Consider the following 15,296-nt stretch of genomic DNA (forward strand, 5'->3'; position numbering starts at 1 on the left):
TGCACCTTGATCGGTTTTCACCAGTCTTACAAAAGGGGAAAAAACCATAGATAGTAAATAATAGGAAAAAACTCAGCTGTTGATCGCTCGTTAACTCGCTCGCGACACACAGAGCCGGTGAGCGAGCGGGCGAGCGAGAGAGAAAGCTGTCTCTCACTCTCCTCCGGCTGTCTTTCTCACTCTAATCTGACTTATTTCGCTGAAATTCTCGTAATTCTTGCACTTCTCTCTGTCATCTCTCACATGATAGCTCACTGTCTCTTTGTCTGTGAGCCAGCCTGAGCCGGGAATGCACAGATTCGATTGGCTGCCTGAGTAGCAGGAGGCGGGATGGCTTAACTCGAAAGCATTTCCTGATTCGCTAAACCAGTACCGTAAAGTCTAGAAAAGCTGCGCCGGTCAAAATAGAAGCGCCCCGTCAAAATTTTAAATACTTAAATAATGTATTGACTACAGGTCCGGGTCCGTATAGGACGGCGTCTGGGTCCGGACCCGGACCGCGGTCCGCCTGTTAGTGACCCCCGCCCTAGAGGGTCCGGGGGCCAGAGCACCGCTGCTGAAAAAAATCCTGCGGGAAACACTTGTTGCGTTCCGAATTGCATACTTTCTACTATATAGTATGTAGAAAAAAGATTTAGGATGTCCCGATTCTGTTGAGATAGGCAAGAATATTGCAACTTTTCATTGCACATATCTTGGTCTTAGGTGAATGGAAAATGTATATTTCTTGTTTTTGCATGGAAAAGTATGATATTTTGAATAAGACAGGCAAGGTAACAAGTGACCTTTAATATTAAGGTAGAATCACTAAACGTGTTGTATTCAAGTTTTTATCCTGAAATATATACATAATTGTGAATTCATAAGGCCTCTCTGAAAAGGCATGCCTGGGCTTGTCCTGGGACAGGTCAGGGGTGAGAGAGACAAGGGGGGCAGTGGGTCCTTGAGCTGGACACACACACCCTCATCTTTACCCCCACCCTCTCCCACTCCTAATACACACACCCACTCTCTCTGTCTTTAGACTATTTAAGGCCAGGGTTTTGAGCAAGAAGGTCTGTGGGTTTTTGGGGAAGTCTTGACTGTTCCACTTTTTTGTTCTTTTAGCATGGACGAAAGACTTAGAAGAAAAACTCGAAAGAAACACTCTGAATCTTTTTGAGTGCAAAATACTTAGAAAAATTGAGGGCAGTTATTTTTCTTTTTAAGAAGGGGATGAAGCTCTGAACCAATTCTTCTTTTTTCTGTGAAGATTGGTAAGGAAACATTTGAGTTACTAATAGGAATTAATTGATGAACCAGGTTGTGGAATGGCATCAAGTTGAAGTTTTGAGCTGTTATGACCAACTTTTCCTGAGTTTATGGGTCGCAAAATCACCATTGTTATAAGAGTTTGAAGAAATTCAAATTAATATGACTTTGGTGAAAGCTCGGCCATAACCAATAAAGGATATTTAAAGTTGTGTAAACAGTGGACAAACCTTATTGAAGAGAACTCATGAACTAAATTCAATGTGAACAAAAGTCTTATACTTCTCTACATATATTAATCACATTAATGGGAGTGTAGGTACTTATTTTCCTTCATTTCATTTTATTTTATCTTTTCTTTCTATATTGGTTGAATAAAATTTCTTGAAAACGTTATAAATCTTTGGCCTGAGTTTTTAGTTTAGAGTTGGGAACAAGGACCTAATTAGGGTTTTTCTTTAAAGAGATCGCGGCGCCTCTGAGGTAAGCAATTCAAACCTACACTACGGCTACACTACTGATAACAAAGAATACACATCTCATAAACACACTCCTTGAATTAGGAGGGAATTGCATTTATCTACTGGCCTAGTTCATCCAGGTGTATGAACTTAGTGAGGACTTAACGGTAGTCTTCTGAAGTCAGGGGTAATGTAAGGTATTCATCCACCAGAATAATTAAAACCTATTATCTAATCTCCTCCTTTCTAAAAACTTATCTAGGAAAAAGGTCTGAAATCTGGACTTAACCTAGGATAAATTAGAAGAGACAATTGTACGTGTCATTAGGGGACAAAACAGGGGGAGATCTGGAGATAGGCAGGAGTGAAAGGGTCACATGCTTTAAACCAGAGCCTTTAAGGTATTAAAAGGTGTGAAGGTTTTAGGTGAAAAGTAAAACCTTTTGGGAATTGTGTGAATCGGCTTTGGTCCTTCTTTCCACGTTGAAGGGTGATGGTCAATGAACACATAAACTTTATAGTGGAACAGGTTTATTCAAGGAACAAATAGACTTGGCGGGCTATATATACACGGAAACGTCCTGATATTAATTCAGGGGTGTTTAATCTGGTGAAGGGAATACCGGCATATTCATTAATTCTTGTGGCCAGATTTAGGATGGTTAGAAGTACCCGGATGTCCTATTTCATGCGGCCAAGATTGTTAAAGATTGTTAGTGTTGAAAAGTGCATCCTATTTGGGCGATTCTGACCCACAATCCAGTGCGCACGTGAAGTGACGTAACATCGACGAAGCCTCCATATGAAAACAAACGGGGATGCGACGGATATAAAAGCAAGAGGCAAGATCAAGGCGCAATGTTATGATGAAATAAGAGAGAAAAGTACGTCCCAATAGTATGCCTACTGCATCCTAACTAGATTCTTTTTATCGTCGGATGTAGTATGTAGAATAGAAAAAAGAAAGAGTATGCGATTCGGAACGCAACCACTGATTGGTATTGCATGGTTGGGGGAGGAGCTTATTTTCATGTGGTCCGTAGGCAGATTTCCCCGTCCACACAGTACAAGCGGCGAACAAGATTGTGTCTCTGCAAAACATTTCTGGATATCAATCATAGGCTCATACTTATCTTTAAACCATATACTATTTAAAATGGAAGTTTTCAAAACGCCACCTCAAGCGTTTTATTAGCCCAACGGCTTTCAGTTTGTTTTCGCCAGGCTAGATGCTACAGAACGAGAATTATTCTACACCCGCCTCCAGTCCGCTGCGCTTGCCGCCCTCTTTCTTGATAGGTCCATAATGCAGCTACGTCCATGCTACGTCATGCTTCTGGGGTGCATGGAATTTCCGGATTATGCTTCCTTGTTGCTTCTCTGCACCAATGAGCAGCTTTCATAGAATGAATGGGCGCCGTGTTTCAATCCGGTGTCCATTTCTTTATATGTCCATGGGGCTGAACCATCAGAGAATGCAATGAAGCAAAGCTAAAAGGGAGAGTGATATAGGCTACGGGCGGGACGAGGGCGTTGCCAAGAATGAGCGGTTTGTACTAACACAAAGTTTGCTTTGCTTCACCATCATCAGATTATTATTATTATCATTATTATTCATATGAAAGTCATTATTTACATCAACAACACAAACACATTACCTCATCGTGATCCATACTAACTGCCGTCTCTCGTTCATTCGCTTTCTGTGAGGACACGTAATCTTTCAGCTCCGTGAGAGAGAGTAGTTAGGTGACACTGCTCCATCAACTCATTGCAATCAGGTGTGTGTGGCACTGACTGGCATTAGTTGATGCAGTGTCACTAACCACTCTCACGGAGCCGAAAAGAGTCCGTGCCCTCACACTTTCAACACACGGACATGCACTATATTGCGCCCTTCCCAGTTGACACTCGCACGCCTGGCACGAGCTAGAAAACAGCTTTGCGATAGCAGGCGTCGTTAAAATACTACCGCTTTTGTCCAAAGGGGCCGCCAACGGACCATGTTACTCGTTGTGGCTTTAAGGCTTCATAAAGTTTTATCTATTTCAAATCTGATTAAAGCTGCAACTGATTAATATTTGTATTACTGATTATATTTCAATTGCTCAATAAAATGATTTTGTAACAAAACATTTATCTTATATTGAGATTTGAAATTCAAGATAAGGCAAGGCAAGGCAATTTTATTTATAAAGCACATTTCAGGCACAGGACCACTCAAGGTGCTTCACAGGGTTAAAATCAAATAAAGAATACAAATACAAAAAAAGGAACATTTAAAACGTGGATAAAAATACAACATTTAAATAAAAGAATTAAAACATTTTACCAAAAAAAAAATTACAGGTTAAAAGGGAAACAAGAAAGTTTTGAGACCCGATTTAAAAGAGCTGAGAGTCTCAGCGGACCTCAGACTCTCTGGCAGTCCGTTCCAGACATTGGGCGCATAAACGCTGATAAGATAAGACCTTCCACTTGCAAACCTCCCTTGACCTGTGGAATCGATTTTTAAATAGTTTCTGCCATAAGTTCGGAAAAAGAAAGTTAATGGACTAAGTTTGTTATGTATTGAATAAGGAATTAAAATATGAAGAACATTCGGATTATTCTTACCCCAAAAAATATCCCATTTTTAATTTAGCCTAATTAAAATATTGTAGCCTATGCTGCACCTAACACATATTTTCTAAATTGATTAAACTGTTCTTGTTACTCGATTAATCAGAAAATGTAAACCAATTGATACAGTTCTATAATTGGTTGAAAAGGTGGTAATGATGGGTTTGCAGGTTGCCTTTACAGGGATCTCTTATATTTATTTGGTGGTAAATGCAGGGGGGAAATTGTCTTCATTCAGACTGCTGAACATTTTTTATTTTCTGTAATTAGCAGTTGTCATATTTGATGCAACCCTTTACGGAGTATACTGTAGTGTAGTGTAGTTTGTCGATTTCTGTTACCGGGGTATTGGTATTATTTTTTCATTTTAGAGGTCTTAAAAAGGCGTTAAATGTCTTTAAATTTGAACTTTAAAAATGTGCAGATACCATGCGTGGAAGACTCTCAATAGGCTACGAGTGGAGCAGGGGAGGTGCAAATCACTTTTGAAAGCATGTGGCTACCAGCCAGAAGACACATGCAGCTGTGGAGCAGTATAGACAATGTCCCACCTACTGGAGTGTGACGACGCCCCCCAGTACAGCCCCCAGGACCTGGCTGAACCGACCCCATCAGCTGTGACCTGCGCCAGATACTGGCAGAACGACATCTGAGATTGCAACGGACTCGAAGAAGGGAAGACTCATTAACCATAGGCAGGGCTGTACAGTGCGACAGTTTTGATCGCATTTGCTATTAAAATTGATCACGTGCGATGATGACATCTACTCATCGATTTTCCGATTAAAATCGATTCTCTCGCGAACGATTCAGAATCGATTCAGAAAAGTTAATAATCAATTTTATAAAAAATAAATAATAATAATAATAATCATAATAATAATAATAATAAAAAGTATATATGTAATCAGATTCGGCACCGAGTTACACAGGCGCATATGTGGACGACTTTTTGAAGAGGGTAGCAGATGAATGCATCTGAATGACAAGAAATTAGTTTCAGTCACAGACAATAGCTTCAAATGCGTCATTGCTGCAGCAGCTGCCCCTGCCACCCTGTAGCTGGTACTTTCTGCGCCTCTGCGCATGCGCACCAAGACATGTGCGAGTTGTTTACAAACAGTTTCGACAAAATGGATGATAGCAGCAGAACTATCCGACCTGCACCGGCTTCTTTAAAAGCTACCGTATGGCAACACTTTGGATTCTATGAGGTCGATGGGAAGCTCGACAAAACATACGCTGTGTGTAAGTTGTGTAAAAGCCAAGTGAACATTTTTGGAAATACCACCAATATGCGAAGCCACATTGCCCGCTACCACTCGGAGCTTGGAGAAAAACTAACCGTTGTTCCTGCTGCCAGTCAGAGGACAATCGAACAGGCAGTGGCACAGCTGCCACCGAACTCGGACAGGGCCAAACGCATAACTAAATCCATAGCGAAATTTATCGCTATGGATTTAAGACTGTACTCCGTGGTAGAAAATAAAGGGTTTCGGGAGATGGCGCATACTATGGAGCCAAAGTATAAGCTACCTTGTCGGCGTTACTTTACAGACACCGCAATCCCGACTGTACGCCGAAACAAAAACAAAAGTGTTGGATACTTTGCTGGAAGCTTCAAGGGTGGCCATCACATGCGACGCATGGACGTCATTGGCCACGGTGTCCTATGTAACCGTAACGGCGCATTTCATCAACGATGATTGGCAGCTTGTGTCAGTTGTGCTCCAAACAAGAGCAATGTACGAGAGTCACACGGGCGCACATGTGGCCGACTTTTTGAAGAGAGTGGCAGAAGAGTGGCAGCTGAAGGACAAGGACTTAGTTTTAGTCACAGACAATGCCTCTAATATGGTCATTGCTGCCCAACTTGGAGGATTTCTGCATGTGAGATGCAGTGTTTCCCGCAGGATTTTTTTCAGCAGCGGTGCTCTGGCCCCCGAACCCTCTAGGGGGATCCGGGGGCATGCCCCCCCGGCCGTTTTTTTTTTGTACCCTGTACATTGGAATCCATGAATCTGGTGCATTTTGAGAGGAGAATATGCACTTAAATCCTATTCACACAGCCCTGTGTATTACTGTAGATAGGATTATTGGTGTTGTAACTTTGCCTTTTGTGTCTTCATTTACATATTTTGACATTTTTGTATAGAAATTAATATTTAAACAAAAAATCTCTTACTTTTGTAACCATGCCCTAAACAAAAGCACCAACCCTACAAACACAATAAGTGCTTTGCACTGTGTTTGAAATTCGCCAACACACTTCTTTCAAAACACTACACACTGTTTTTTACATAAGGCACATTGTTCAAAAATTAAATCTCCTGCAATCATGGGCAAAACACCTCTCAGGATCTACCACTGCACCCTCTCTCTTGTTCTCCTTGCTTCTCTGTCACTTCTCTTTCCTCCCTTACTTGGTCTACCTGTATTTTCTGTAATAAACTTGAGCATTTAAACAACAAGTAAGAAATGCTAGAAATCTTTTTGTTTCCTTCAAATTACCTTATATACATGTATTTGTAATGTTCAAATAATATCACCTAGCATTATGCATTCAAATCCATTGTCCATTGTCCCCGTCTGCCTTTCTTTTTCACCCAGCTTTTTAGACTCATCTGCAAATGTAATATATATTATTTAACTATGTATATATACATTGTGCACAGTGCATCCCTTAAGAGCTTGTACCAGCCTTTTAACCCCTGAGCCCTAAGCCATGTTTGAGATGTTTTGGTTCGCCTGGATTTATTCTCTTATTAAGATTGCATTCATCACCCCTATAATACATAGCTGTCAAGCTATCATTTATTTGGGTCACAACCTGGACTATCAGAATATGTGTGCTGCAGTGATGTCGTTTGAATGTAGGAAATTATCAATTAGACAGTAAAAAAAAAGCAAAAAATATCTCACAATTATTTATTGATATGACACAAAAAGGCACATTGATTAAGCTTGTTATTGCTTAAAACACTTCTTCTTAGTCTTGGGAGTCAAATTGATGAGAAAATTCTAAAATAAATATAAGTTATACATAATAGAAACTATTCATGCTAACTATATAAAAACATCTTTCTTTGCACTGATGGTCTCGTTTGCTGTTAAAGGTAATTTATGATTATCAGAGGAAACATGAGGCTGTTTAAAAGATATTTAAATGTTACTCGGAGCTGCTTTAATGGTACATGAAAATGTGATACTGGGGTACACAGAATAACATAATATGATTCCATATTAAAGATATTGGATGTATTTGCCATAAGATAAGTGTGAGAAATGCCTCCGAGTAAGAAAGATATCTTACTTTGACAGTTGGCCAAGGTCCTCACAAGAGAAAGGAACCAGCAGCTTGAAGTTGGTCAGGGCGGTCCCAGCACACCAATCGAGCACCAGCTTACGGACTACTGTACTTTTGCCTGTTCCAACAGCGCCGTACAGCAGCACATTTAGCCCACGGCCGGCATTCCAGGCCTCAGTGTGCGCAAACAACTGTTCCACAGTCACAGGTGGGCTGGAGGGGGTCTGGGTTTGTAGAGGGGAGCTGGGCAGACCTGCACTCTCCTCAGCCCTTCTTTCTAGGATCAGTGGGTCCACATGCATAGTCTCTGGACTGAAGTAACCACCAAACTGTTTCTCCTCCTGAGGAAGGTGGCTGAACCACAGGAAGAGCTTTTTCTTGTGGATATCTATTGGTTCCACTGTAAGGAAAAAGGAAGGGGTGTAGGGGAGAACGGGGTAATATGTCACATGGGTAGGTTGTCACAATCGTTACATCTCGGAACCAGAAGGTGCTGTCTGTTAAATTTTGGTATGTAAATATCCACAACTGGGATCAGAGGTCACCTACATAGTCTTCCTTGGAGTTAGACTGCTGAATTTCAGGTGAAAGGACTGTTAGTGTTTTTCATGTCAAATTGAAAATATTTAGCTCCTCAGTATTTTTCTTCTAGGCTTTTACACAATGGGTTTATAACAAAACACGTGTTACCCTAAAAAAGATTGAAGGGTAAGCTATAGTTTAGAATAAAAACATTTCTTAACTCTACAGACCTATCCTCAATTTGAGAACATCAAAATACGTGTTTAACATTGCAGATTACGGCTAAAGAGCTGGAGAATCCTCTGACTAAATTTCAAGGGATAGTTCGGAATTTTGGACATTGGACCTAATTTCCAAGTTAGCCTGGGTGTTAATTATCATTGGAGACAGTTTTCAACACATTTCATTCAGTCTAGTTGCAGAGTTCCCTGGTGCTAGGCTAGCGCAAGTCAACAGCCAATGCTAGCCTGCTAATAAAAACAGTCTTACCCACTCAACAGTACACCCGAGGAAAATCAATTGTAACACCAGACTATCGATGTAAATGTCTGTGTTGATAGAATAATGTTAGATATAAAACCGACCTTGCATATTGCATTTTGAGGGACTTGCTGTGTCTCCGCAGCAGTGTTATATTCCTGGTAGTAGGCTACGGCAGCGGTGGACTGATATTACTTAGGTTACCGGCTCTATAATCAGCTGCCATGGGGCTTCTCCGTTTACTTTCTGCTGGTAACATCACTCACAGGGGTGTCAAACTAATTTTGGTTCGAGGGCCACATACAGCCTCTCTGATCTCAAGTGGGCCGGACCAGTAAAAGAATGGCAAAATAACGTACATATGTCAACTCCACATCTTTATCTTTGTTTAGACTGCTGAATTTCAGGTGAGAGGACTGTTAGTGTTTTTCATGTCAAATTGAAAATATTTAGCTCCTCAGTATTTTTCTTCTAGGCTTTTACACAATGGGTTTATAACAAAACACGTGTTACCCTAAAAAAGATTGAAGGGTAAGCTATAGTTTAGATAGTTTTTAGCAAGCTAATTAGTTGTCAGATGGTTGTTGGCCTTGATGCTAGCAAGAAATTCCAGTTGGGGTTGGTCGTCACATTTGTTGGGGGGTTGGTTGTCACATGTTATCCAAAGGGTGCAGCCAGGAAAGGAACCCAATAACAAAAGAAAATGTCAAGCTGTATCCTCACTGTCACCCCAGAGATGGAGAAAATAGAGCATGCAAAAGAGAGCATGCAAAAGAGAAAAAGGGCAACATAATCAAAACGACCCAGTGAATCCCAAACTAGACCAGTTGCCAAGGCTACTGCACCCCTGTGCACTCCACCCCAGCTGGGGAAGAAGAAACAGAAGAGAAAGAGACAGGAGGAGGAATCTTCATCAGATGAAGAGGATAGTTTGTGTTTGGTTTGTATGGAAACGTTCTCCAGCACCCGTTCAGGGGAGGTAAGGGAGAAGTGTTGTATGTGCAACCAGTGGGCACACAATCTCTGCTTAGTTAGTGAGCAGACCCTACATTTGCCATCACTGTAACTCAGATAGTGAATGTGTGGATCCAAGTTGAGTAGGCTATTACTGTTAGACCTATATTTTTCAACTTGACAATGAAATTACATTTTCAAATTTGGTTCTGCTTTCTTGCCTTCTTTTTAAGATTTTCCCATTAAGATAACATTGTGACAAACAACCCCAAATAGTGTGTGACAACTAATACATATATCCCCTTCAATTTCTGACTGATTGATAAGATGAAATTAATGAATATTATTGTAATGATATCCAAACAGTCAAAATATACATTCTTTACTTTCATAGAGAAAAACACTTTTACTGTTGTAGTTGTATCTAAAGAAAAATCAGTATGTTGTTATGATTGTCAAAAGGAATACATCTTGAAAATGAGTTGTGCACCTGTTTCTGAAGTGGTGGAGCAGAGGGTCCTACAGTAAAAGCCAGTGGCTGGGTAGAGAGACGCCTCCACCCTGCTTTTCCAGCTCCATACTCCGAGCCGCTGACTCAGCTGTCTGGAAAACACAGCACATCCCACGGATTGGTTCTGTTGCCGTTGTTCACAATCTTTAGAGGATGCCTTCCACAGAGCCAAGATAGAAGCAGTCACTTCAATCCCACATATATTGGCCTTATTCACTAAAATGTGCATAGAAATTTTCTTTTTCTGTAGGCCACAAAGATACAATAATAATTGTCAAGGAGAATACAGAAAAAAACAGATCTCACAATCAATATATAAATGATTATATCCTTCAACAGGGCAAGTATGTAACAACTTATACGAGATAAAATAACCTTTATTTTCAACAAAAGACAATAGAGAAAATCCTAGAAAATTCTATGGAAATTGTGAAAGTTAATGCAGCACGTAGCCGACCGCCAGCCCAGCATTCGTGGTGACTCCCGTCGGCCTGGCTCGAAATGCTTCGCCGAACTACCGCCACGCTCTTTCTGAAGATAAGTCCCAGGTTTGGGGCTGATTGGACAGTTGGTGTCATAGCAAATTAGCAGCAAAGCCCCACTCTTGTGAAGGCATTCTTGTCAAAGGTGGCAATGTTTCTTGAGCTATCTCGCTAAAACGTTATACACACGTGTATGTCGGTCCTCTAAGTCTGTGTACAAAACTAGGTGATGATAAGGTTGGAAATCCATAAAGTAGATGTCACATGACTGTATTTCACTTTATGCAAATTAGGTTAAATCTACCATGGCTGATCCCTATGGTCCAAGAGGCTTTATTGTGGAGCACCATAAGCTGTACGTGTGTAAGAAATTTTAAGTCAATCAGAGTCAGGGGACTAGGGGCGTGGCCTTTCAAATATTGCATTTTTTAGCTAAATAGTTATCACATTTGTGGCGCCCCCTATTGTTTTGGCTCAAAAAGCCTTGGGAGACCAAACATGCTACCACACGTCACCTATGATATGGTCAATGAGTTATGGCCAGTTAGCTGCTAAGCCCAGCCCCCTGCAAAGACGTTTTTGTCTATGGTGGCCATGTTTTCAGGCAATCTTGCTAATTCTCTAAAGACATGTGTATGTCAGGCCCTTGAGGCTGTGAAGAAAAATTTATGTTGATTGTGTTAAATTTGAGCTAAATGGTTTTCGCATTTATGGCGCCCCCTTTGTTTTCGGCTCAGAAAGCCTTGAGAGACATGCTACCACATGTCTTCTGCACATATCCAGCAAGTTTAATGATGATAGCCGTTTTAGTTAATGGCGGCCATGTTTTTCAAGCAATCAATCACAAAAGTTGTTGTAAAAAAACAGTTTTTAAGCTCATACTAATGAGCTCAACATTTTTGTAGGTGGACCTATATGGTCCCAGAGGCTTTTTTGCAAAACACTTGAAACTGGACCTGGGTGAGAAATTTTAAGTCAAGTGGACTTACGGTGTGAGGGGTGTGCCCTCTCAAATGTTTTCATTCAGGGCTTAATAACAGCGCCACCTTCTGGAGAATTGCTAAGAAAAATAGTAGCACATGATTCCCGGTGGGGACACACGTACTGCAAAATTTTTGCATTTCTGTGTGCAACGGTGCGGGAGGAGTAGCAGCGCAAACCTTTACGGAAGAAGTTGATTAATAATCCTGAAGCAAGGGGCGCTCCGGTGGCATAGTAGTGGATAGGGCGTGTACCATATTGGCTCCGGCCTTCGTTGCAGTGGGCGCAGGTTCAAATCCGACCCGTGGACCTTTACTGCAGGTCATCCCCACTCTCTCTCTCTGTTTGTCTCCCATTTCAACTCGGTACTATCTAATCTATCTATCTATCCATCTATCCATCTATCCATCTATCTATCTATCTATCTATCTATCTATCTATCTATCTAATTTGAAAAAATAAATAATCCTGAAGCATGTTTTGAGCAATAACAAAATGTGCATGCCCTCATTATTCAGGCATCCACATAATAAAAACATTTCTTAACTCTACAGACCTATCCTCAATTTGAGAACATCAAAATACGTGTTTAACATTGCAGATTACGGCTAAAGAGCTGGAGAATCCTCTGACTAAATTTCAAGGGATAGTTCGGAATTTTGGACATTGGACCTAATTTCCAAGTTAGCCTGGGTGTTAATTATCATTGGAGACAGTTTTCAACACATTTCATTCAGTCTAGTTGCAGAGTTCCCTGGTGCTAGGCTAGCGCAAGTCAACAGCCAATGCTAGCCTGCTAATAAAAACAGTCTTACCCACTCAACAGTACACCCGAGGAAAATCAACAGTTTTCAACACATTTCATTCAGTCTAGTTGCAGAGTTCCCTGGTGCTAGGCTAGCGCAAGTCAACAGCCAATGCTAGCCTGCTAATAAAAACAGTCTTACCCACTCAACAGTACACCCGAGGAAAATCAATTGTAACACCAGACTATCGATGTAAATGTCTGTGTTGATAGAATAATGTTAGATATAAAACCGACCTTGCATATTGCATTTTGAGGGACTTGCTGTGTCTCCGCAGCAGTGTTATATTCCTGGTAGTAGGCTACGGCAGCGGTGGACTGATATTACTTAGGTTACCGGCTCTATAATAGTTTGTTTACATGCCGCTGTCATTGCTGCAGACGCAGAGTACAGTGTACAATAGTAGCCACAGCTGCCATGGGGCTTCTCCGTTTACTTTCTGCTGGTAACATCACTCACAGGGGTGTCAAACTAATTTTGGTTCGAGGGCCACATACAGCCTCTCTGATCTCAAGTGGGCCGGACCAGTAAAAGAATGGCAAAATAACGTACATATGTCAACTCCACATCTTTATCTTTGTTTAGACTGCTGAATTTCAGGTGAGAGGACTGTTAGTGTTTTTCATGTCAAATTGAAAATATTTAGCTCCTCAGTATTTTTCTTCTAGGCTTTTACACAATGGGTTTATAACAAAACACGTGTTACCCTAAAAAAGATTGAAGGGTAAGCTATAGTTTAGATAGTTTTTAGCAAGCTAATTAGTTGTCAGATGGTTGTTGGCCTTGATGCTAGCAAGAAATTCCAGTTGGGGTTGGTCGTCACATTTGTTGGGGGGTTGGTTGTCACATGTTATCCAAAGGGTGCAGCCAGGAAAGGAACCCAATAACAAAAGAAAATGTCAAGCTGTATCCTCACTGACACCCCAGAGATGGAGAAAATAGAGCATGCAAAAGAGAGCATGCAAAAGAGAAAAAGGGCAACATAATCAAAACGACCCAGTGAATCCCAAACTAGACCAGTTGCCAAGGCTACTGCACCCCTGTGCACTCCACCCCAGCTGGGGAAGAAGAAACAGAAGAGAAAGAGACAGGAGGAGGAATCTTCATCAGATGAAGAGGATAGTTTGTGTTTGGTTTGTATGGAAACGTTCTCCAGCACCCGTTCAGGGGAGGTAAGGGAGAAGTGTTGTATGTGCAACCAGTGGGCACACAATCTCTGCTTAGTTAGTGAGCAGACCCTACATTTGCCATCACTGTAACTCAGATAGTGAATGTGTGGATCCAAGTTGAGCAGGCTATTACTGTTAGACCTATATTTTTCAACTTGACAATGAAATTAAATTTTCAAATTTGGTTCTGCTTTCTTGCCTTCTTTTTAAGATTTTCCCATTAAGATAACATTGTAACATTGTATAATAGTTTGTTTACATGCCGCTGTCATTGCTGCAGACGCAGAGTACAGTGTACAATAGTAGCCACAGCTGCCATGGGGCTTCTCCGTTTACTTTCTGCTGGTAACATCACTCACTCTACACCAGGGGTGTCAAACTAATTTTGGTTCGAGGGCCACATACAGCCTCTCTGATCTCAAGTGGGCCGGACCAGTAAAATAATGGCAAAATAACGTACATATGTCAACTCCACATCTTTATCTTTGTTTTTCAGTAATATGCTTTATCACTCAGCCTACATTTGTAACCTACATTATCACGGATCACAAGGGATCTCTGTAACCTCCAGGAAATGCCTTAGTAAAAGTTGCTGCTGGCCAACGGAATAGGAGGTGCGGCGCGAAGCGCCGCAGCAAAATACGCACCAATGAAATAAACAACCGGTTTTTGAATACAAAAATACAACAGACACTGACCTTACAGTTGTGAGATTTTGTTTGCTATGTACAGGAATACATTTTGTGCAAACATGCAGACAGTACAAAATACAATTAAATAAAAGTGCAACTTCTACTAATATATATATATATATATATATATTTTGGTTTTTACTTTGCCATAAAGCACCGGAGGAAACATTAATAGCGGTGAAGCAAGATTGCCATTTACCATTCCCCACGTTGCTAAAATGAGCTTTTTTTAAATTTTGGCTGCCCCCTAGCGGCTGGAGTGAGCATTTTGGTTATTTCTTTAAAAATTCAAAACTCCTCACAGGAATGGGCTAGAGACTTAGGTTGCGTTCCGAATCGCATACTCATTCTTTTTTCTATTCTACATACTAAATCCGACGATAAAAATAATCTAGTTCGGATGCAGTAGGCATACTATTGGGACATACTTTACTCTCTTATTTCATCAAAACATTGTGCCTTGATCTTGCCTCTTGCTTTTATATCCGTCGCATACCCGTTTGTTTTCATATGGAGGCTTCGTCGATGTGACGTCACTTCACGTGCGCACTGGATTGTGGGTCACAATCGCCCAAATAGGATGCACTTTTCAACACTAACAATCTTGGCCGCATGAAGTAGGACATCCGGGTACTTCTAACCATCCTAAATCTGGCCACAAGAATCGGGACATCCCAATTCTTTTTTCTACATACTATATAGTAGAAAGTATGCGATTCGGAACGCAACCTTACTTTTTTTGACATGCTCAGAGATGTGTGCTCTAAAAGTCGCAGGCCGGATTAAATCAGCAGTGGTACCACTGCTCTACATAAAAAAATGGTTCAATGTTAAAATTATTTTTAAGTTACAATTAGCCAAAAATTAATGGGAAGAAGTAGTAAGTAGGATTTTAAAAGATTTGAATTCACACTATAACAATTTGTCACTTACCTGTGCAGTAAACTCATCCTTTTCTGCTGCCTCTATGTCATTCTGTGAAAAGCAGAGAACATACAATCAGGGTTTTTTCTGCATAGAGAAATTTTCGGCGCCCCCCAAAGAGGATTTATCCAGCG

The 15,296-nt window shown here is 40.9% G+C and overlaps 1 protein-coding gene across 2 annotated transcripts in view; it reads right to left on the reverse strand.

Annotated features, from left to right (window-relative positions):
• Positions 1–15,296, reverse strand: part of nlrx1 (NLR family member X1) — a 162,110-nt gene that overhangs the window by 94,231 nt on the left and 52,583 nt on the right. The window contains exons 2-4 of one of the 2 annotated variants that reach the window (XM_080025146.1): positions 15,172–15,213; positions 10,088–10,200; positions 7,648–8,041 (exon numbers count right to left, since the gene is read on the reverse strand). In XM_080025146.1, the coding sequence (XP_079881272.1) occupies positions 7,648–8,041; positions 10,088–10,200; positions 15,172–15,188 (524 nt within the window). In that variant the 5' untranslated portion in view covers positions 15,189–15,213. The remainder of the gene's footprint in view (positions 1–7,647; positions 8,042–10,087; positions 10,201–15,171; positions 15,214–15,296) is intronic. The other variant, XM_080025147.1, reaches the window with a different exon arrangement.

The sequence above is a fragment of the Ammodytes marinus genome (assembly GCF_949987685.1).
Source record: "Ammodytes marinus genome assembly, chromosome: 3".
NCBI lineage: Eukaryota > Metazoa > Chordata > Actinopteri > Uranoscopiformes > Ammodytidae > Ammodytes > Ammodytes marinus.